A 23,503-nucleotide genomic window follows, 5' to 3' on the forward strand; every position below is an offset into this window, starting at 1 on the left:
CATCAATCGGCAGATTTATGTGTTTCCAAAGAAAACATGATATGATATTGCTCATTTATTGATCATCTTCATTTTGTTTATAAAATTCTCTTGAAAGGTGTAACATTAGAGCAAAGTTAATGGATAGTGGGAAAGAATAAATCTCGGTAAGATGGAAGGAAAGAGAGAAGAGATAAACATGAGAAGCAAAATAAATTTTCCACTTGTAATATATAGCTAACCATGCCTAGCAGAGACATCTAACTTTGAATTGATTAAAAAGTTATTTTAAACATCCATATTCTTCTTATAGATTTTCAAGGCCATTTGCTTGTCACAAAAATTTTAGAGAAAGCATAAAAACTGATGTTTAAAAATTCTCTGGATATAAGAAACCAATTGCTGATATTTAGGTGTAGGCTTAAAATTTCTATGAGATGTAATAGAAATTAAAATACTAAGAAAACATATTTACATATACCTCTTTGTTCCCTAAAGTACCTCACATTCCATTAAAGAACATTAATTGCTAAATTAAATAATTTTACTAAATTAATAGATAGGAAAACATTAAAATAAAAAAATAAAATCCTTAGTAGTAAAGTGTAATACGTTTCAGTATAACTCTGAAACTAAATAAGTAATACATATCATTAAAAACTGAAAACAAATGATTTCATTACCAAATCAGAGTGCTAACATGCAGTAAGAAATACTAAGCTGCATATATACTCACGATTCCCAACATCCTCTACAAAAGTCATGTCCACAGGGCATATCCACTGGGTCTTCAAATACAGAAATACTGCACATACAAATGTCACACTGAAGATGAAGAAGAGCAATGATTTAAACAAAGTCATAGTTTAGAGACAGAACAATACATTCATTTGTTCATTTTAGTTTAAGGCAAAAATACTGGTACAGTAATTATAGAAAGTTAAGTGTTACAGAGTTATAAGGGAAGTTCAAGTTAGTGTGTGTACCTTTGAATAACAAATATCATGCCTATCCCATTATAAATGATTATGGGCTTTAAATGTGTTAATGAAAAGGTCAAACTCTTAAATTCCAAATTTATATATTAAATTAATCAGCAAGAATGCCTTTGGAAAAGGATGTATAAGAAACAAGTCATTATAATCTATTCAGGTATAGATCAAATTGCCCATTTCAAAACAATATGCTTATAATTGAATCCAAGAATATGACTAGAGGGTCCATGAAACAATATTAAATAATTAAAAAGTTAAACACAAAACTATGGGAAGTACACTGAATACCAAACCATACCAAACTGGTGTCCAAATCCCCAGGAGATAAACTTATTTCATCTGGAGAGGTGACAGAGGAGCGTGTAGTCCTTGGAGTTCTTGGAGAAGGGAGCGTGTCCCAGGCATTATACCCACTTGGTGGTGGAGTTGGCATTTGAACACCTGATCGTTGGCAACAGTTCTCTGGGTTGGACATCCAAGCTTCAAGTAATTTCTCCCTGTCCCAGTCTTTAAGAAAAATGGAATGGATATCTCTCAAAACATAGAAAATATAGTGTTTTAAGAGCTTCATAATAACAAAAGTGAGGATACATTAAAGAGATATAGGTCATCCAAGAAAGAAAAATTGTTTATATCAAAGTAATAATTATAAATGAATATCTAGTTACGTTATATCCATTAATATTTTAAAAAAGAATTTAAAGTTTTATAATCTACTATGGCTTAAAACCATGTCTAGATCTAAAAATATCATAAAAATTTATAGTCATTTCTACTAAAAATCAAAAGAGATAGTGGCTCATACATCACTTTCAGAATTCACTAAATTTTTGTTGGCATAGGTTTGGTTTAGCTGTTTTACTCTTTCAAGAAAAATACAGTTTGCAAATGGCCTCACTGGTGTCAAGTTGTAAAATGATTAGACAGCTTACTATAAACAAGTCAAAATGCCAGCAAATCTTAAAATTCATTTGATAAACAGCTTGAAAGCAGAAGAAATTTCTGAAGGGATTATGGTTATAAATAAAGTTTTAGTGAATTAGGTATAAATTCTGTATAAGTGGTCTCCAATTGGGCTTAACTAAAAAAGATTATCTTCTTCCTATGAACACTTTTAAAATAGCCAACTGAAGCATGTTATTTTAAAGTCCAGAGCCATAAAAATTAACTCTTTAAAATAATAAATATATCCAATTATTTTGCTAGGTGTTTTACACACATTATTTCATTTATTCTTCCCCCAAAACTTTTCAATCATTATTTAGGTGAAGAAACCAAGACTCAGGAAAGTTATATAACCTGTCCAGGCTCACACAGATAGTGAGGGATTTGAAACCAATTCCTGCAACTTCAAAGCCTGTGTTCTTTCCACTGTAGCAGAATAAAGTATAGGGGCAAGAGCAGTATTAGAGTCGATTATTCACTGTAGGTTCATTTTATACAATTTCACATTTTCTATACAAGACTTTTTTCAACCATATTAAGTCAGTGTATTTGATGGCTTAACAGGATAATTATTACTCAGACATGCAACAGAGTTACTTCCAGCTGTGTAAACTATGTGTGCAAAGGCACAGAAGTATAATAGAGAGCCATGGAACAGTTCTGTAAAGTTACAGTGAACCATGTGGTTTGGGGAGATGGAAAATAAGACTGGAACTAGGGATTGGGTTACAAAAAGTAAGAAATAATCCAACGACTGAAAAAACTGCATATGAGTGCATTCCAGGAAATGCTGCTAAATGGACCTTGGTGTTTTGATAGGTCACTATTTACTTAAAAAGACAATTGGATAAAGAAATTATGGTTCATATATACAATGGAATATTACTCAGCCATTAAAAAAAATGAAATCCGAGCATTTGCAACGACATGGATGGACCTAGAGATTCTTATGCTGAGTGAAATAAGTCAGACAGAGAAAGATAAATATATGGTTTCACTTACATGTGGAATCTAAGGAACAAAAAAACAAACTAATCAAAAACAGACTCAAAAATAATGGATAATTTGGTGACAGACAGAGGGGAGGGGAGTTGGGGGGCTGGGAGAATGGGGTGAAAGGTTAAAGAAGTACAAATTAGTAGTTGATAGCTGGTCACGGGGATGGGGAGCACAGCAGAGGGAATGCAGCTAGCATTAATATGATGGCTAAGTGGAGGGCCAGGGGAGGGAGGGAGCAACTGGGGAGATCGTTTTATGAACTATATAGATGTCTAACCAATGTACTATATATTTGAAATTAATTTAAATAAATAAATTTTTTAAAAAGTTCAAGTTACTTTTCTTGGAAAAGTATTATTTTTCAAAAGTCTCCATGTCATTTTTTAATAAAAAACTACTATAATTCATATACATAGATATGCTAAATTTTAGTCTCATCTACTACAAATATTTTCAACGCAATTTCTGCTTGTATTCTATCACATTGCTCATTTAGCAAATACTTATTGAATGCCTTTTATGTGCCATGAACTATGATAGGCAGTAGGGATACAAAGGAAAAACGAGGCAACAATTCCTGCCTTCAGGGAACTTATAGTCTAATAAGGAGAAAGGCATTAAGTAAAATCAACATATTTAAAAAAAATCATCAATGTCCAAAGCAATATGAAGAAGAGGTAGAGAATCTCCATCAAGGAGGTCAGAGAAGGCAACTCTAGGGAAATGGCCTGATGCGGACATTTTAGGATGAGTGAGACTTAACTAGGTAAAATGAAGAGAGGAAGACATTCTAGACAGATGGTACACAGCGTGTAAAAAGGTCTTGTGACAGGCAGGAAGTGGCATCCTCATGAAGTTAAAAAGGTCATTGTAGCTGGAGCATGAAGACCACAGGGGAAGCACTGTGAGAGATGAGCCTGAAGAAATAGGGGCTAGGCCATGCAGGGCTTTATTTAATAACACGTCTATCATCAGCTTAGGAGAGAAACTCAGTGAAAAGCTGGGCGTAGAGTTAAAAGAACCAGTTTTTTGATTAGATTTGAAAAGATCTAACTATAGTATGGAAAAACAAACGAAGAAATTGGTTAGGGCAAGAATGGAGGGATGGCTATTAGATGGTATAAATGACAGATGATGGCAGCTAGGGCTAGGTGGTTGGTTGTAGTGAAAATGAAGAGAAAGAGAGAAGTTTACGATTTAGGAGGTGAAATTGACAATTTGGTGACAATAGGGTATAGGTTCTGAGGAGAAGAAATGCCAAAGTTGGTGTCCCAGCTTCATCCACTTGGTTGGTTGGGTGGTTGGTTGGCTGGTGCTGCCATTATATAAACAGGGAATACCAGAGAATCAGGATCGGTTGAAGAGCATGATTTTAATTTTAGATATGATGAGTTTAAGGTGCTTTTGAGATATCCTATAGATACTTTCAAATAAGCAGTTATATATAAGGGTATGGGGCGCAGAAAAGAGCTCTAGTTCAGAGGAAGGAATCTATACCTATAAAAAGCCTTGGGAGAATATATAATTTCATAGGAAGAGAGCAGAGTGAGAAGAGATGTGGACCACAGATGTTTAACTACCTGTGGAGGACGATGAGCCTCTAAAGGAGCTTAAAAAAATACTTCAATATAAATTTACTCTAAGCACAAGCAAATTAGCCTTGGTCTCATATTTTGGCAATTTTATTTTTCTCATTAGGTAGTATTCAACTATATAAGTTACTTTTATTATTGAGGAAATATTCAGAAATGATCTTTATGTTCTTAACAGAGTCTTCTCTTAAAATTCAATTACTACTTAGTAAATGCTGCCAAAATTTTTTCTGTCTTCTGCTTAATCAAGATCAACTTCATTATTTTGGGACTAAATTTGACAACAGATAATGTAATACTCAAATCTATCTCCTTGTGTAAAGCTGAATGAATGTTACCAAGGATACAATCTATAAACCTTCCAAATAGATCAGTTTAATAGCTCTGAAACAGAGCCTGTCCTGATTTTGAGGGCAATTAGTGTAAACTGTAGCTCTGTGTACCGTCTATTTTATTCACTAGCATCATTTATCTCTATACATATAATTTAATTATCAAATGTCACGGATATTACCTAAACAATATAGAAGAGAGATCCATTTGAAAACCTGCATTAGCCTCTACTTTAGGCCTTAATAGGGGAATGAAATAAAGTAATTTTAAGTTATCAATAAAGTTATCACAGAATAGATGAATGTCAAGTAGGAAGATTCAATTAAATATCACCTTATTAGAACTGATCCCTATTATGTGAAAGAAGTAACAGAAATATCAATGGGGTAAAAATAGGGTCAATCATTTAATACTTGATATAATGTATAAACAAATGGAGATGAAAATGTTCATTTTAATCACAATAAAATTACTGATAAAAACCTTAGGTTCTATATATTGTAACTTAGAGTTACAATACATTATATTATGTAGCTGAATATAGACACCTGTGTCAGAAATGACTACAGTACACAAAAATGCTGCAGTATAGAACTGTTGCTTACAGTTAAGTGTGGCTATGTGACTGAATTCTGGCCAATGGAATATTTGCAGGAGTGATGTATGTCACTTTCAGGACTGTTTCAAAAACTTCCCATATTAATTTCTCCACACTCTTTCCCCTTTCTGACTGGTTGGCTGAAATGGAGATAATCCCCACGGCAACCTCAGAAGCCACTTTAAGATGGCAGAGTGTCTGTCAGTTAGGGTCCTCAAATAACTGTGTGGAGCAGAGTCCCTGTCCCACTCCTAACCATAAATAGAAACACTTAGGACTATTACCAGATTAATAAATGTTTACTCTGTTTGAATTTACACTTTTCTTTCAGCAGTTAGCTGACCAAAACAAATGGACAGCTTCTACTTGTCTGCCAGCTCTACCTTATATTTAAATGCACTCTCTGTATTTAAAAGCTCAAGCAAAGGACAGGATATACATTCTGGTGCTGTGAATCTTACTCTAAACAAACACAATTTAAGGTATTCTAGGGTTCTTCACAAGTTATCTAATGACTGTTAAGCATTATTACTGGCTATAAAGAAAATATTTTATCTTTAAATTCTGTGACTTTAAAAGATATTGTGATTTTCTAAATTTCATTTTTGACTCATCTAAAATTTTTTTCATAGGATTTGAGTTTCTAAAGATAGCAATAGAGAAATGTAATTTTAAAATAAAAAAGATGTTTTCAAAAAAATATACAAATAACATTCAGGTATATCATCTATTCATTCCATAACTATTTTATTAGGACATAATGTATGTTACATACTGTGGAAACAACAACAGCTACTCTCTAAGAGATCCCAGGTTAAAGAGAAGGAAAAGCAAATATAATATTAGCATATTATATTCAAAATGTATGACTCGTTTATGCATGGCATAAAATTGGAATAGACAGGAAGGGTCTCAATGCAGTCTTAGGACCAAATAAGAAACGGTTTCTTTAAATAGGTGATTTATTAAGATAAGTAAGAATGGGTAAGTAAAGAAATGGGGAGATTGGCAGCCTTGGTGAAAAAGCCTGGATCATGAAGGTCTACTAGAGAGAGTCTGGATGGTTTTAAGTCTGTGGAGAGCCAGTGAAGGGTTTTTCAGCAGCAGAGTGACATGCTCAAATTTGCATTAAGTCTAACGGCAATATGAAAAATTAATAGGGTGAAACAGGAATGGCAATACTGGAAACTAGGACTCAGGAGACTACAGTTTAGATGAAAAATAATGACAGCCTACATTTAAATTGGTGGCAGTAGGAATGGAAACAACCAGGGAGGGTGGGGGGAGGACGAGAGAAGTTTAGGAAGAGAAATGAGGAGACTGTGGCCAAATGTAATAGAAATGAAGGAATCAAGTCTGACTCTCAAGATTCTGGCTAGGATAATTAGATGAATGTTGGTGTCCATGTATGAAGACAGTGGGAGAAATGATGATTTCAGGTGTGGACACCCTTAGATTGAAAACGTTAAAAAAGCATTTAGAAAAACAGCTTTGAATACTTTATTAAAGTCAGGTTGTAGATATACTCTTTAATGTTCAAGTGGTGTTTGAAATCATTGGTTTAATTAGGTAAATGTGCCCAGCGATGTTTCTTAGAGCGGTCCACTCAGTAGCCTTGTTTACAATATATTTTTTTAGGCCTCACCCTCCCCTAAAGACTTAGACTCTTTGGAAGTAGTCTTAGGAATCTCTGGTTAGTTTTCCAGGCAATTCTTATTTACGCTAAAATTTAAGAGTCACTGGTATATAGAGTGGAAAAGAGTGTCAAGTACAGAAATCTGGGAAATATCAATACTGAAGGTAGCAATTCTGCAGGGTTATATACCTAATTATTTACAGTGGTGATGACGAGATGATAAAATATAGAGTTTTAAATTTTCCTCTGCTCAAAAGATTATATAAAAAATTTTGGAAGCTGACATTCTATTTTAGTATAGATTAGATAAAAATTTTTAGTTAAAAGAGGTAGGTAAGCCTCAAAATGACTAGATCAGAATAGCCACTTACCTTTCTCTTTTTAAAAATAATTTTTAAATAAAAAAACTCTGTTTTTAAAACTACTCAAAATATCAAACATCAAGTATGCAACGACAGGGTCCAACTCGGCATGTGACAACTTCCAGAATGGTAGTCTTAAGTATCAGAAAAATTACAACAAGCAGAGTACTTTTCCTAAGTATAGTAATGTTCTCAAAAACAAACAAACAAACAAACAAACAAACAAACAAACCTTAAGAGGGATAGTATACTCTTTTGTTGACTCTACAATTCTGCTTTGCACATTTCATGGTGAGAAACAGCTTTACATAAAATAAACTGAAATACTAATAACACAATTCTTAAGTGTCTGACTTTAGGAAAAATAATTTTAAAACCAGGACAAGGATTGTGGATTCTAGCTCTCAATCCTGCTCACATCAGACACATTTCTAAAATTAGACAATCTGAAAGGTGATTTAGCAGCTCAGTTTTTAAATAGAAATTTCCTATTTCTCCTTTATGTTTACAGCCAGTTTATACTCCAATATGAAATGTTATAAAGATACTGAGTACTGCAGTAACTGCTTAGGCCTGTTTAACAAACGATTTTGTTTTATATTAAAATAATAAAATAGCCATCTTTTAACTGAAAACTTTCAAAAGGCACCCATGTAATCAGAAGCATGGTATTTCTTTTGTTACCATGAGCTCGAAGTAAAGCTTCAGCAGTAAAGAGTGGAGCCTGAAGCATGTCTGCAGTTTCCACAATAAGCATATCCTTCAATCTGCGAAGATCCTGAGGCCTTAATCCCTCATATGGCTTTGAAAAGAAGAAAAACAAGGTTAGATTGACTGTTATACTCTTAGGAAGTTCTAAATGCCTATAAACAAATATATTATCATTTACTTAAGCTTTCAGTTTCAGTTGGTTTACTGAAGTTCAAAAGGTTCTATATGCTTCACTATCATGGACTTCAAACTTCTCTTTCACAAGTCTTTGTTAAACTGGAAAGTGGATGCCAGGGCTATGCACCTCATCATTTTAAAAGTATCATAATATAATGACATAATATAATGACATCTTACTTTACAGCTGTGAAAATTTGAATACAAAAAAAATTAGAAAAAACTGCTATAATCCCACCACTGAGCAATAATCATGATTAAAGTTCTCAAATATTTTTACTCAGTCTTTTTGCAAATCAATTGTGTGTGAATATGTGTGTGTTCATTCAGGCAGTTTTAATCACTGAACCTCTACACATTTGCAATTATTAAGATCCAATGGGGATTGCTGGTGGGATTATATAATATCTATTAATTAATTTGGAGAGAAGTGACCATGCTATACTATTCAGATTTATTACTCGTAAATATATTATTTTAATATGTTTATTCAAGTGTTCGTTAATGCTTAGTTTTCTTTATATAGGTGATGTATCATCTTAGGATTTTTATTCTTTTGTTATCCTTAATCATTTTTGTTGGTTTGTTTTTAAAAGAAAACATGTAAATAAAATCATGTGTCTCACTAGTCAGAAAAAATCATTGATAACATTTTGCCCTACTTGTTTCAAGTTCTTTTTAAAATAAAATGAAACCAAAGAAGTAAAACTTCTGTGACCTGTTTTCCCATTATATATCTCCAATTTATCTCATCCTTGCCTATGCCAATCACTATCATGAACTTGATCTACAGCAGTCATAATATTATGGCATAACATATCATACATCACTTGGCAAGCTGCTTTTCTTTTTATTCAGTATTATATCTTCATTATTAATACTGATACACATATGTATTTCAACCCTCTAAGCAGAAATAACCAGCCTACTGCAGTACACATAGAACTAAAGGCCATAACTTAAAAAGCAATAGAAATCCACAGTACTTATCAGAATATACTATTGAGGATGTCCTCTAGGAGCATCTATCAGTCTCCAGCGTGCTCTGGGTAGTTAGCAAACCTCATCCACTGTAGCTGATTTACAGATATTTTAGAATTAGATATTATCTTTATATATTGCTTTTTTTTTTTTTTGGTATCATGTGAACTATTTCATCAATTCTTAGTTAACCCCAAATGACTGGGACTCTATTCACCAGAGATAATTTCTTAGTTGACATGGTAAGTTTCTTGATCTTTAGATGTCATCCTGCAGGAATGCATATATAAGAGTATATTAATGACAGAAAAGACTGACAGACTTGACTGCATAAATATGTCAAGATTTAAACATAAAAACTGTATTATATTTAATATATAGCAAAGTGGCCAAGGTTTAAAAAAAAAAGGCCAATACAATATTGGTAAGGTTGCAGTGAGATGGCCCTCTGATATACTCTGGGTAAAATAAAAATTGGTATATCATTTAACAACCAAGCATGTATCATGAGGCTTTAAAACATTCATCTTTTGACCCAATAATATTACTTGTAGGAATTTATACTAAGATAAAATCATAAATGTGGATAATATTGGTCATTTGCAATGTTCATTATAAAAGTGACAAAATATAAGTAAACCCAAATATACATTAAGGTAGTTATACGACATCTACAGATCAGAATAGTTAGCAGTCATTAGAAATCATTTCCATGATAAGTATGTAAATATTAAGAAGTGTTAAGGGGGGAAAAAACCCTACAGGATATAAAATTTACAATATCAATCCCAATGATGAAAAGTGGAATGTGATCTTGTACAATGTTATAAGGATTACTTCTAAGTGGTAGAATAATGAACATTTAAATTTTTCATTCTGCTTCTTTTTATAAAAAAAACATGTTTTGCAGAACAAAATTAATTAAAAAATACAAAAAGTCACTGGGGATCTTAAAAAAGAGTTTTCAACAGTGGTAGAGCACACAATCAGTCTGAAGGTGAAGACTTACATTAAATATATTTCATATCACACTGCATTAACAGCCTAGAGCACCTAGGTATGCATTCAGATATACTGCCATGAATCTCTACATATATAGGTATCACATGAACTTAAGTAGAAAAAGAAATAAAAATTTAACCTATTCTATATAGGATACCATTAACTACAAAAGAAAAAAATTGCAGTTTAATTCAAACTACTGTTTAAAAAGGCCCCCAAATCATCATGTACGATTTGCTTTTAAGCTAATTTACGAACCACATTTCCCCCTGCAAAAAACTAAGAAGTCCATTTTATAGTTAAATTTGTAGTATTCACTCAAGTATAGAAATCATACACTATGTATAAAACTGCTTCTAGAAAATGTGTTCCTAGTTCAGACTTGGGACTCCATTTACCTCTACTGAATCAGCAATGAGAGTGAATATTTCTTGATGTTCCCAGTGGTGACAACTGTATATTTCCTGGTATTATTTCCCAAATGTTCTTTTCTCAGATTAGTCATCATTCTACCTCATTTATGTTGAGCAAAACAAGATTTGGTTTTAGATACATTAAGAAAGGGATAATATAAAGCAATCTGCAAATTTAAGTTTTTTAAAATGCAGTTTTAAACTTAAATAGGTTATACTGGAAGAAATATAGTTCTTGAAGGAGAAAGATATACTGCCTTCATGAACACATAGCATATGCACTTCAAATCTCTGCAACAGAACTACAATTAGGTCATGTAAAGCATTTCAATACATTGCTCAGTCCCAAGTGAGCACTATCCCTCTCTTATGCAGGAAGGATTAAAATGAAGGTGCCCTTCTCTTTACCGTTGCACAGATAAACTGCTTCTATTTTCAGATTAAATAAAAACTAGCAGTAACCTTCAAAGCAGTCAGTACCAATACAAAGAAAAAAAAAGTAATTTAAAATGAGACAGTATGAAAGTGCCTCTTTTGCATTAGTATATACTACTGCTACCAAAATACCACTAGAGAAATGTGAAACAACCCAACATACAAATTGAACCACTTTGATACTATGTATAGTGATAGTATCTTCAAAAACTGTTTTAGAAAAAGACTATGAGGAAGGAGTTATGAAAGATGTTCTTACTTTTTTCCACAATGAAAATAGCTTTCCCCGATTACATAGTTAAAATATGTTCATTGTTAAAAAATGAAAAAATAAGTACTTATTTACTCAAATATATTGCTAATTGTTAAAATTTTAGAAGTTAAGAAACTCAGGGAAAGGAGAGTATACTTTAATTCCTCTTAATACAGATCTCTCATTAGCTGATCCATGAGCTGAGCCTGGGAGAGAGGAGGGAAAAGAACAGCTAGAGAAACGTCTTCAGGATTCTTGGACCCTTCCCTTCCTTTCAGTTTCCCCGCTCTTTACTTAGTTAGCTGTTCTATCTAGCCTGGGGATCAAAATTAGGCTATCTGTACTTTGGCTTAAGAGGACGGCAGCTGCTCTGGCACAGCAGGTTGAAACTTATGCTAAGTAGGGCAGCCAACTAAGGCAAAGTCCAGCATATGGGTTCCCTATAGGAAAAAGAGCCTTGAGCCTTCCTGAGATATAAACTGGGGAGGGGGCGAAGGTATTCTTTAGATGGCTTTCATAGCAGTAGCACATTGCTCAGTTTTTCCTTCATTTAGCCAGATGAAGTCATACAATCTACTCCTACAGAGCCTGTCCTCTACTAGTTTCTTTTCTTTCTTTGGAGATTTCAAGAAATTGAACACATTGCTCCTAGCCATCACATATTAATACATCACCTTGTTTTTATTTTTTTGTGGCAGTTACCACTCTCAGAAATTGCGTTCATTTACATTTTAAACCTATTTGTGTTTGTGTCTCTCTCTCTTCATGCTTGAATATAAGCACCTAAAAGGCAGGGCTTATCTTTGTTCCTCATTGTATCTCTAAGCTCCTAAAACAGTATCTGGCAGAGCAGTCACTCAAAGTTTTATTGAATGATGGAATGAAGAAGCGGATTTAACCCATTCATAAACTAATCACCTGGAAGAAAGAACTAAATTAAAATGTCAAGAAGAAATTCTAGAAATATAATATTGTACACTACCCAGCTCATTAACTGAATTAAAAACTATGCTAAAATAAGCACTTCACCTTGGGAAAATAAGTTTTAAAAAGTACCTAATTACGTAGCTTAATACAATTATATAGCAGGCCATGTAAAATTACTAGGATAGGCAGAATAATCCAAAAGTTGATCAGGGTCCATATTTGTAGCACGTATTAGTAATTCAGTTCTTTTTATGGCTGCGTAACATTCTATTGTGTGTATATCTCACATTTTATTTATCCATTTATCTGCTGATAAACATTTTTGGGTTGTTTTCAACTTTTGGCTATTGTAAATAGTGCTCTGACAAATATTTGTATATAAGCACTCATCATGAAAGTATTGCTTACTATAAAATAGTAGACAAAAACAAATCCAATATGGATTAAAACTAAAACTAGAAAACTAAAAAAATATAGGTCCATATGATTATAATATTAGCATGTCACAAGTTCAGAAGCCATAAAAGAAAAAAAAATTTACATCTCTGAATACTCTAAAAGTGAAAAACCTGGGTTATGGAAAAATATGCAAAGTTCTCTCAGAAAGCATTAAGAAAACACAAACAATCTATAGAAAAATGCAAATGAACAATCAAGTCACAGAAAAATCAAAAACATAAATTCAAACAGGTGCAATTTATTTGTCCAAACTGGCAACAATAAAAACACTGATAATATCCAATGCTAGCAAGAATGTGAGGAAAAGAATCTCTAAAATGTTACTTGAAGAAAAATAAATTGATATAGTATTTTAGGACAATTTAACAGGTTCTATTAAAGTTTAAAATGCATCTCTCTCGTGATCCATCAAGCCAATTTCTACAAATTTATAGGAAATATACTTTAAAATGTATATATAAATGATGATCATGATTATAACAACATACTCTTAGATAACACTTATAATGAGCCAGGCACTATTCTAAGCATTCATATGTATTAACTCATTTAAGGATCGCTACCCTATCAAGTAGGGACCATTATTATTTCCAGTTTAAGGAAGATGAAACTAAAGCAGCAGAAAGATTAAGTAGCCTGTTCAAGGTCCCATAGTAAGTTGTGGGGACCATCGTAAGGTATGAACCCAGTTAGTCTGGTTTCAGAATCCATGTTTTTAATCACAATAATGGTATATATGTAATATACATAAAGATATATATGTAATAAGTAGACAAATAAATATTCACTTTAGCCTTGTTTTAAATGACAAAAATATCTATTTTTTTTCAATGTTCATCAATAGGTAAGTGGTTAAAATGTGTAGATCATACGCTCTGACTTGGGAAAGATGTTCATGATATAATGATAATATAAAAAAATATTTTAACTGAATCAATGTACTATATGATCTTACTTTTGCACTGAAAATTCTATATGCATATGTTTGCTTAAGCCTGGTAGCACACACAAGAAACTTACCACTAAGGAGTAAAGTCAGGAAAGAAGAAAGTTTTTACATTTTTTAGCAATAAATATTAATGATAAATTTTAAGAAATGCATGAATAGAGAAAGTAATAATAGTACAGAAAATCACCTCTATGCACAATTATCATTTTAGTATACTTCAATCTTCTTCTAATACATACCACTTTTTTCTATAGTGTCAAACTGTTCTGCAAGTTTTTTAGCTTAATATGTTTATTATAGTTATACTAAGTTCATTTAGATGTTAAATCTATTGATAATGAGTACCATTATTTTTTTATTTAATTATAAATTAAGATAGTATCTTGGAGAAAAAATCTAAATAGTCATGTCTTTCGATTTAATCAAATCAACAATATTTCTAGGATATTATTGTTCACATGTCTTCTGACTGAATTATATCAAGTATTACATTATAATTTCTATGTCTGATTCAAGATCATGAGTTGTCAAAAGATAGGCAGTATAGCAGAGAGAGATGCTTAGACTTGAAGCAGAAGAATCAGGTTCAGCTTACTTTGTTTCAACTATTTTCTGGTTTATCTGTCTCAATTGAAAAAAAGAAGAGGGCATATTTGTCATTCAAGGTTACTATCTAGAGTCAAAAACTTCATGAAAATTGCTTAGGACATCAACCCTCATTCCCTGTGTACTTAAATCTGAATAAGCATTCCTATAAAATAACCTAACTAAAGAAACACAAAAGGTAAAGAAATGTAAATCTTTTAATTCCAAGAAAATCACTCATTTCCTCATCTGGATAGTATAGTAGTTCAAAAACTGCTGGATATTCATGGGAAAAATAAAACAAACATTAGATTTAACACAAACAATAGCATAATTTCTTTTAGAATCAAGTTAGCACTGAACATCTAATCAGACTCATTTCAGGAGGAAAAATTTTATTGTTTTATAATTTTTTATTGAAGAAATATATGGATGTTCACTGTGGATCTGTGTCAGACACTGAAAATACTCTGATAAATAAGGCAGTTATGGTTCAGGCCCTCACAGAGATGACAATCTAACAGGCGAAAAAAGCAATAAACAAGTAAACAAATACATAAAATAATTACAGTGAGAAGTGCTATGAAAGATGAATAGGATATTATGGTAAAGAATAATAGAAGGAGAGGGACCTATTTTAGAAAGAATGATTCAAGAATGCCTGTTTGAAAAAGTGAAATGAGACAGTCAAGAGAAAAACTGGGAGATTTCAGACATAGGAAACAGCAAATGCAAAAGCCTTTGTGTAGTCTAGGGATTACAATTAGAGCAAAGTGTGCTGGGAAAAAAAGTCTGAAATAATGTTGAAGAGGCAGGTAGTAGCCAGACCACATAAGGTCTTATATCTGAGCAAGTAGTTTGGATTTTATTCTAAGTATAATGAAAAGCCACTAAGTAATTTAAGTGATATAATCTAAGTTGTAAAATGTCACTCTGGCTTCTGTATACAAGACGGATTCTAAGGAAACCAGAATAGAAAAAAGGACACCAGGTACAAAGTAGCTCAGATAAGTGAGGGTGACAAGGTCCTAGGGAGGTAGAAGTAGAGACTGGGAGGAGTAAATTTATTTAGGTTATATTTTTGGAAGTAACGCTGACAAGATTCCAAGATTGTTTGAATGTAAGGAGAAGTGGGGAATCAAGAATGAAAGTCATATTTATGCTTGAACAACTCAGTGAGTTGATGTAATGTTTACTGAGACAGGAAGACAAAAGAAAACCAGAAAACGATGTCCCTGAAGCCATGAGAAGTGTGTTTCATTAAGAAGGCAGTGGTCATTGTGCCAAGGGCTGGTGAGGAATTCAAGTTAAGATGAGGAGAAAAACGTACCTACTGGATTTGGAAACATGGTGATTCTTGATGCCCATGACAAGTTCAATTATACCATAGTAGAAAGGAAGAAATTCACACTGCAATGGGCTGAAGAGTAAACTAAAAGTGAGGAAGTCGGTATGTGTACACAACTATTAAGTTTTGTTTTTCTTACATGAAGATCAGAGATATGGGGCTCTAACTGAAGATCAACAGAGCTGGGGAGGAGTGGTCAATGGAAAGATTGTTTTGCTGTTTTGGTTTAAGATAGGAGTCATCAAAGCATGTTTGTTCATAAGAGCAATCCAGAAAACAGGGAGATGGTGACTGATTTCTCAAAAGAAACTTTACACAAAGTATTCAAAGTGTTGAAAACTCAAGAAGATCTACAACCGAGAATACTTTATCCAGCAAAGCTATCATTTAGAGTCAAAAGATAGATAAAGAGTTTCCTAGACAAAAATAAGCTAAAGGAATTCACCAACACCAAGCTAGTATTACAAGAATTGTTGGAGGGACTTCTTTAAGAAGAAAAAACATATATCAAAATCATGAATAAAGAATGGTAATAACTACATATTTATCAACAAGTGCCTCAAATGGAAAACAGTTAAGTGCTCCAAACAAAAGACAGGGAAGCCGAATGGATAAGAAAACAAGACCCCTACATACGCTGCCTACAAGAGACTCACTTCAGATTAAAAGACACACACAGACTAAAAGGAAGGGGAGGAAAAAGATGTTGCCTTGATGGACCTAGAGAGTACTGTGCTGAATGAAGTAAGTCAAAAAGAGAAAGACAAACACCACATGATTTCACATATGTGTGGAAAACTAAAGAACAAAATAAATAATAACAACAACAAAAACGGAAACAAACTCATAGATACAGAGAATATTTTGAGGGCTACTGGATGTGAGAGGGGTGGGAGGATGGGGAAAAGGGCAAAGGGATTAAGAAGTACAAATGGATAGATACAAAACAGTCATGGAGATATAAAGGGAAGCATAAGGAAAATAGTCAATAATGTAAAAAATATATAATGTGGAAGAGAGGGTACTAGATCTAGTGAGGTGACAACTTTGTGAGTTATACAGATCACTAATCACTATGCTGTACAAGTGAAACGAATATATTATTGTATGCCAACTATAATTGAAAAAAAACTCATTGCATTGCATAATGTAAATATGAGCAACTAATTGTTTATTATACTTCAATAAAGCTAGGGGGGAAAGAAGACAGGAAGAGACTGAGAAACAGGAAGACTGGAGTCTTAGATCAGTAGGAAAAGTTAAGATTCATATCACACAACAGTATCTCTATTTATATGTAAATAAACATACTCTCATAAGTTAGAAACATCTCCAGGGTTTCTGGATGTAGTTTTATACTTACAGCTATGTACATGACAGGATATTTAGCATATTGCAAAAAAGACCACATGAACTGAGCTTTAAAAAAGCAAAACAATTTAATATAAAATTTATGTATTTTTTTATTAAAAAAAAAAAACAACTTACCTCACGTTTGTCTAATGCAGCATATTCAGCTTCTATTTCTTCAGCTTCAGGATCTCGTGAAAATACCATTTGAGATTCCAGATTGAGGGCCAAATCTTTGTGGTGTTGCTTTTCAGCACAATCACAAGGAGTATCTTTATTCTCATTCTCAGCAAACAAGTCTCCTCCATGTTTCACTAAAAGCTAAAAAAGATTTTTTCAAAAACTTGCAAACACAGATTTAAATAAGTTATTTTCATACTACATATTTTAAAAAATTAAAAATATAATAAAGTACAACAAAAATGCAATAGTGTATACTTAAAATGACAATAAAAGTTATTTAGATACCAACTGCTTCTGATGTTAAGATTAGCAATTCTTGTTTATCAGTCATTTAGATGACTTCCTTTGGTTAAAAAGAACAATGACAACAACACAAATTTCTTAAACTTAAAAAAAAAAATTCTTAAGCATTCTGTCCAATCCAAAAATAAAGTCTTAAAAATTAAAAAAAATATAGTTATTCAATGCTAACTTTTATAAATTTCTAGAAACTTTTCTTAAACAAGAAGGACACTGCTGATACTGTTAGTTTAACTGCTAAAACTTGGATGTCCTGACAAAAATTGGATGGCAGACAAAAATTTTCATTTGTATTATTCATTATCCAGTCAAACACGGAAATGAAATTGAGATGAGCAAGTCACTGAAGACAAACTATTTTCAATACTCCTCAAAATAAGTGATAAGAATATTACCAATAGCCAAATTGGGAAGATGCTCTGCCAAATAGTTTCTCAATCTTTAAAGGTGCAATTTCACTCAAAGAAATTCCACCATAAAAATACAAGGAACAGTAACTTAATTTGTTCACTATTGAGGTTTCTGCTGGTTTTTCAGAAGTTATATGTTGTTTCTTTAAGGCTGTAGGTTCAAGTTTCCCCATTCTGTCTGCAGAGACATTAAGAAGGACATGAATACCATGAGGGCTATAATCTAGGAGAACCCTGAAGGACAGCCTGACAGTTAGTCATGGAGCTGTTTCTTTTATAGGATTCAGTCATGACCATAATAACATAGTAACAGCAGCATTTATTAAGTGTTTCCTAAGTGCCAACGCTATGCTAAGCACTTCAAATACACATATTCATTTAATATTAACAACCCATATGACAGGGATATTATGATGTCTCAGAAAGTTAAGTAACTTGACCAAAGTTACCCAACTAGTAAGCAGTAGAACTGGGATCCAGTCAAAAGTTTGACAGAGTTCTTAACTGTGACTGGATATTATACCAACATATAGAATAGGACGATCACATAAATTAAAGAAGTCAAATGCATACTGGGTCCACCATAAAGTTCTGCTCAGACTCTTATTTATAACCTAAATGTGAATACTTTTTAGAGATTTTCATTTTCTTAAGAGTTAATCAAAAAGGTAGCTTCTTTTCATTTTCTTCCAATAATTTTATTTCCCTTCCCTCCAACAAACACACAGATCATCCCATAAAGTTTCTTCATTGCTTTTGGAACTGGAATCCTTATGGTTCCTCTACAGTCATCGCAAGATGCCCAACAAAATAAGGGACATATCAATGTTAGATCTAGAAGCCATGAGTTAACCTGACAGACCCAATGGATATGACTTCAGCTTCTTGCTCTTTTAAGTTGTAAAAACAAGCAAACAAATCAAGACTATGAATCACAGACTTGTGGTCACAAGGCTTAAAATATTTGCCCTTTACGTCTGGCCCTATAAAGAAAAAAATTTGCTAAGCATAGCTCTAAGCAGTCACTGTTGCAGCTACCTTCTAGGGCCTGAGGGCAAGGTCATATTGGCTGCTATTTACCATCTAGAATCTTCTTTAGTCAAGGTGTGGTAGGGACCAGTAGCATCACCTGAGAGTTTGCTAAAAATGTAGAATCTCAGCATCGCTACACAATCCCCTCCCACTCCAGGACTCTGAATCAGAATCTGATTCTGATCTATAGGAGATTCTTATGCACATAAAAGTTTGAGAAGTAATGACACTAGAGTAGGACCTATGTGGTTACAGAATTTGATATGTTTATATTACCTAATCTACTCAATATTGGGGACTTTTAGTAAGTCCACAGACTTATTGTACCTATTGCAGAGTCTATTTCTGTTTTTAGCCTTTCTGTTTCCCCAGGTTATCTACTACCTAAACACAAATAAACTATTTGCTTCTGACTGCTACAGAACTAAGATTGTTGACTTTATTCCCTAGTTCTTTATTCAGAGTCACAGAAGTGCACAGTAGGACAGCTTTCGAAGCCATAATTTGATTTACTTTCACAACAGATATCACCATAGAAGAGATTCTAAATATTAGCAAACAAAATTATCTTGAACTTAACGCCCCAATTTTTAACAAAAGCAAAGACAAAATTTAAGAGGTTGTGCCATTCCAGAATATTGGTAAGGGGAACCTTCTTATAAGGATATACCAGAGTGTAGACTGCATTTTTGAGTTTAAAGCAAATGAGTGCCTAGTAGAGAAGGGGATGTGTGAGAAGTCATTGTTGAGAGTCATTGCTGACCACTTTTAGAACTTGGATGAGATCTGTCTTCACAGGGACTCCTCAAATTAGTTTGACCACAAAGACCTATATCTCACTGCTACCGCTGGCACCTATAGAGAAACTCAATCAGTGACTGAACTGAGGGTCCATGTTTGTAGCATCAGTCTTGACAAGAATAATCTGCATGTATGCTACCTTTGGCAAAGAAGCTAGCTAACAGCAAGGCTGCCTTACATAAGAGGAATACTCTTTAGGTTGCTGACCTTTGGTATATAAGGTTAGGAACACCAGTAAGTGAAAGATGTATTAGGTGGAGATATATGTTAAATTACTGCTGCATAAAGTAAGGTGTTTTGCTCTTACATAATAGGGAATTACATCTGGTTCTGAAGAGGGAGCTTTCAAATACTTCAAACCAAAGCATTCTAGTATCGTTTTCCTCACCTTAAAGTAAGGAGGACTGCATATTTATTTGAATTTTTTAGCCTACCTTGCACACTTGGTGGTACATAAAATGTTCTACCTTAAAAGGAACGTCCAATTATCACTATCTCAACACATTTACTCATCTATTCTGCTTTCTTTTCCATTCATAATCCCAGAAGAACAGGCATAGGTTGGCCCCTAGTATTCAAGAAAAATCCTTCCTACCCCTTTGATCCACAATCTAAATGGCTGGTGACTCTGGACAGGTACCTCATTAAGTCTCAGTTTACACAGGTCCATTTATAAAATGAGGCTTATATAATCTTCAGAAGAGATGTAAAAAACAAGATGATTCTTAAAGTCTGTTATAGCTGTAAAATTATCATCTCATCATCTCTGTTTCTTATATGACTTTGAGCACTTCATTACTCCCTCTACCTTCACTCTCTCTACTGGGTCCTGATGCTTCTGTCATCCTTCTAGTTACTTCCCTAAAACTTTCATTTCTTGCTGAGCCACATTTCTGAAATTAGTGACTGACACCCACTATCTCTCCACTTCCTCAGCAAATGACTCAATTACTCCCAATAATCTGACTTCTACTCTGACTAAAACAATATCCCTGGCAGTCATTAATACCTCTCAAATATAACAGCCTTTCTCAGTCTTCTAATTCCTTTACCTTTCTGTAGCATGTCACATGACTGACTACCCCTTCTCCTTGAAATTATTCTTTTGGCATCCTTGACATTGTATTATCTTGGTTCTCATCTCTGCCTTTTCTGTTTCCTTCATAGGCTACTTCTTATTATCTCTCCCTTTACACACAGGCATTCTCCAAATTGATGCTGTGACTTTAATGATATAATTTTACCTATAATCTAAAGTCCTATCCTTGGATTTCTCATCCATACCTTATCTCCTTATCTTTCTTCTTAGTTATCGACTCTGTGCAGATAACACTCAATTCTAAATCTATATTCTTTACTGCCAGTCCTAATTTTCAGTAGCCTGAATACCATTTCAAGTGGATAATCTAAGATCTCAATCTCCATCCTTCTAAATGAAAACTCAATACATTCTTTCCTTCCAATCAATTCCTTCACCTCATCTCATTTTTTAAATGTCAAAGTCCCAGGTTCAAAACCATGCTCATTTTACTTAAAAACAAAGTTAATTTATTTTATTCTAATTATATATTATGGTAGCAGATTGTTATAAAACATGTGGAAAAATCAGAGAAAATTATATCATCCAAAGATAGCTCACCATTGTTAATATTAACATTTTAAGTCTCCATCATTTTAAATCTTTTTCTCCCTTGCTTCCTTTAGCAAATGATCAAGCCACCAAATGCTTCACAATGTCTCTTGCATCTGCCTCATTCTTTCCATCTCCAATACACCACACAAATCCAGGCTTTCTATCAGTTCACACCAGAATTAGTGCAATAATCTTCTAACTCCTATCATTATCTCTAGTTCATTGGTTTTTAGCTTTGGCTGCAAACTAAAATCATGTAGAGAAGTTTAAAATACTAGTTTCTGGGGTCCACCCTGAGAAATTCCAATTTATTGGTCTGAGGTGTAGTCTATGGGATATTTGTGCAGCCATGGTTAGAACCGCAGTTTCAACACAAAGGTTTTCAAACTGTGTAGGAATCACCTGGGTAGCCTGACGGCATATTGGCAAGTGGGGATTAGATGCATGCACTTTTTACAGGTGATTCCATTGTAAGTGCCCCACAGACTTGTAAGTGCTCTAAGCCAAGGCTTCTCGAACTCTACTGTGGATGTGAATCACCCTAGGATCTTGTTAGACTACAGATTCTGATTCAGCTGGTCTGGGATGGGGCCTGAGATGCTGCATTCCCAACAAGTTCCCAAATGACTGATGATGAGACCATTCTTTGTGAAGCAAGAGCTGAAGAAACACTGTTTTACGTCTGATCTTGGAAGCTAAGCAGGGTCCGTCCTGGTTAGTACTTGGATGGGAGACCACCTAGGAATACCAGGTGCTACAGGCGTTAAAAAAAAAAAAGAAAAAGGAACACTGCTTTAGAAGTACCCCATTCAAATCTGTCTTACATTACAACCATTAGGCTAATTTTACTCTATTTGTTTTCCTAATAGCACTTCTCCAATCAAAAATTTTCAATGATTCAATTTTCTATAAATAAATCCCAAATTCTCGACCTTGTAATTTAGTTTTTTCTACTTGTTATGGCCTCTATCTTCACGTTAAATGATGTCTTATCATACTTATGCAAAATACTTAAATCTGCATATGTTTGAGACCTAGACCGGTACTTTTCAAACCGTAACATGCAAATGAATAACCAGACCACTTGCTTAAAACATTCCTGGAGCCTACCCCCAGAGATTCTGATTTGGAATCTGGAGGTCTGCTGGACCCCAAAATTTATATATATAACAAGTTCTCAGTACTAACTGGTGCTACAGGTCTGAGGGCCACATTTCGAGTAGCCTCTTCCAAATACTTAAACTGAAATTATATCCACTCAAACCTACTACCCATGAAATCTTCCAGGATAAGTAAAACTAAAATGATATTTCCTTCCTTTCAATGCCTATCACAGTTACTGCCTAAATGATTAATATGGCACTTAGCATTATAATATTGGGATGCAATAATGAGGTCATATCTTTCTTCATTAAAAATTAAAAAACGTGAGTAGCCCCATAGTGTAGTGGTTAGCACGTCTGCTTTGCCTGCAGAAGGTCCTGAGTTCGCACCCCAGATGGAGCCTCCGACCATATCCCAGGTGCGCCGCCCCCAGGGCGCAGCAGGCCCCAGGGCGAGCGGTGTGGGACACCCTCCTTCAGAGATCCAGTTCTTAAGAGGAAACGGCAACATCCATAGGCCAGGGGTGGAAGTAGTGTGGGGATTAAAGAGGGGGAAAAAATTAGAAAACAGGCTCAGAGAGACAAAGTTACTCAGTTGCTGAGCTGGGACTATAAATTGTGTATTCTTTTCACAGTTTTAAAACTCCAGGTGCTAAAAACACAATATAATTAGGTAAAACTCTTCGGTCTGAGCTGTGAATGGTTTTTATGGCTTTTCAATGAAGTGGGAAATGCTCTGACAGCTACCAAAGTGTCAAATAGGCCCTGTGGCTGTAAAGGGGAAAAGTGTGACTTAGCACCTTTGATTTTCTAGTGACCTCTATTTGATCTGACAATAAACAGCTACACTTAAAGCTGTGAATAAGCAAGTATTACAGGGGTGCATAGGCAATATCTAAGATAATACTCATTAAAAAAATGTTTTTCACACAGAGTGAGGCACTGTTAAAAACAAAAGCCTCTGTCACATCAACCACTTAATGATCACTATGACAAGTGCAGCACTAATATA

General features: G+C 33.8%; 1 protein-coding gene across 6 annotated transcripts in view; it reads right to left on the reverse strand.

The window, feature by feature from the left end:
* Nucleotides 1-23,503, reverse strand: part of ANKIB1 (ankyrin repeat and IBR domain containing 1) — a 113,539-nt gene that overhangs the window by 39,769 nt on the left and 50,267 nt on the right. For all 6 annotated transcript variants that reach the window (XM_011363737.2, XM_023533251.1, XM_011363772.2 and 3 more), the window contains 4 exons: nucleotides 17,168-17,350; nucleotides 8,124-8,241; nucleotides 1,273-1,481; nucleotides 716-804 (listed from right to left, as the gene is read on the reverse strand). In XM_011363737.2, coding sequence (XP_011362039.1) covers nucleotides 716-804; nucleotides 1,273-1,481; nucleotides 8,124-8,241; nucleotides 17,168-17,350 — 599 coding nt within the window. The remainder of the gene's footprint in view (nucleotides 1-715; nucleotides 805-1,272; nucleotides 1,482-8,123; nucleotides 8,242-17,167; nucleotides 17,351-23,503) is intronic.

Source organism: Pteropus vampyrus, unplaced genomic scaffold (assembly GCF_000151845.1).
Source record: "Pteropus vampyrus isolate Shadow unplaced genomic scaffold, Pvam_2.0 Scaffold4, whole genome shotgun sequence".
Lineage (NCBI taxonomy): Eukaryota > Metazoa > Chordata > Mammalia > Chiroptera > Pteropodidae > Pteropus > Pteropus vampyrus.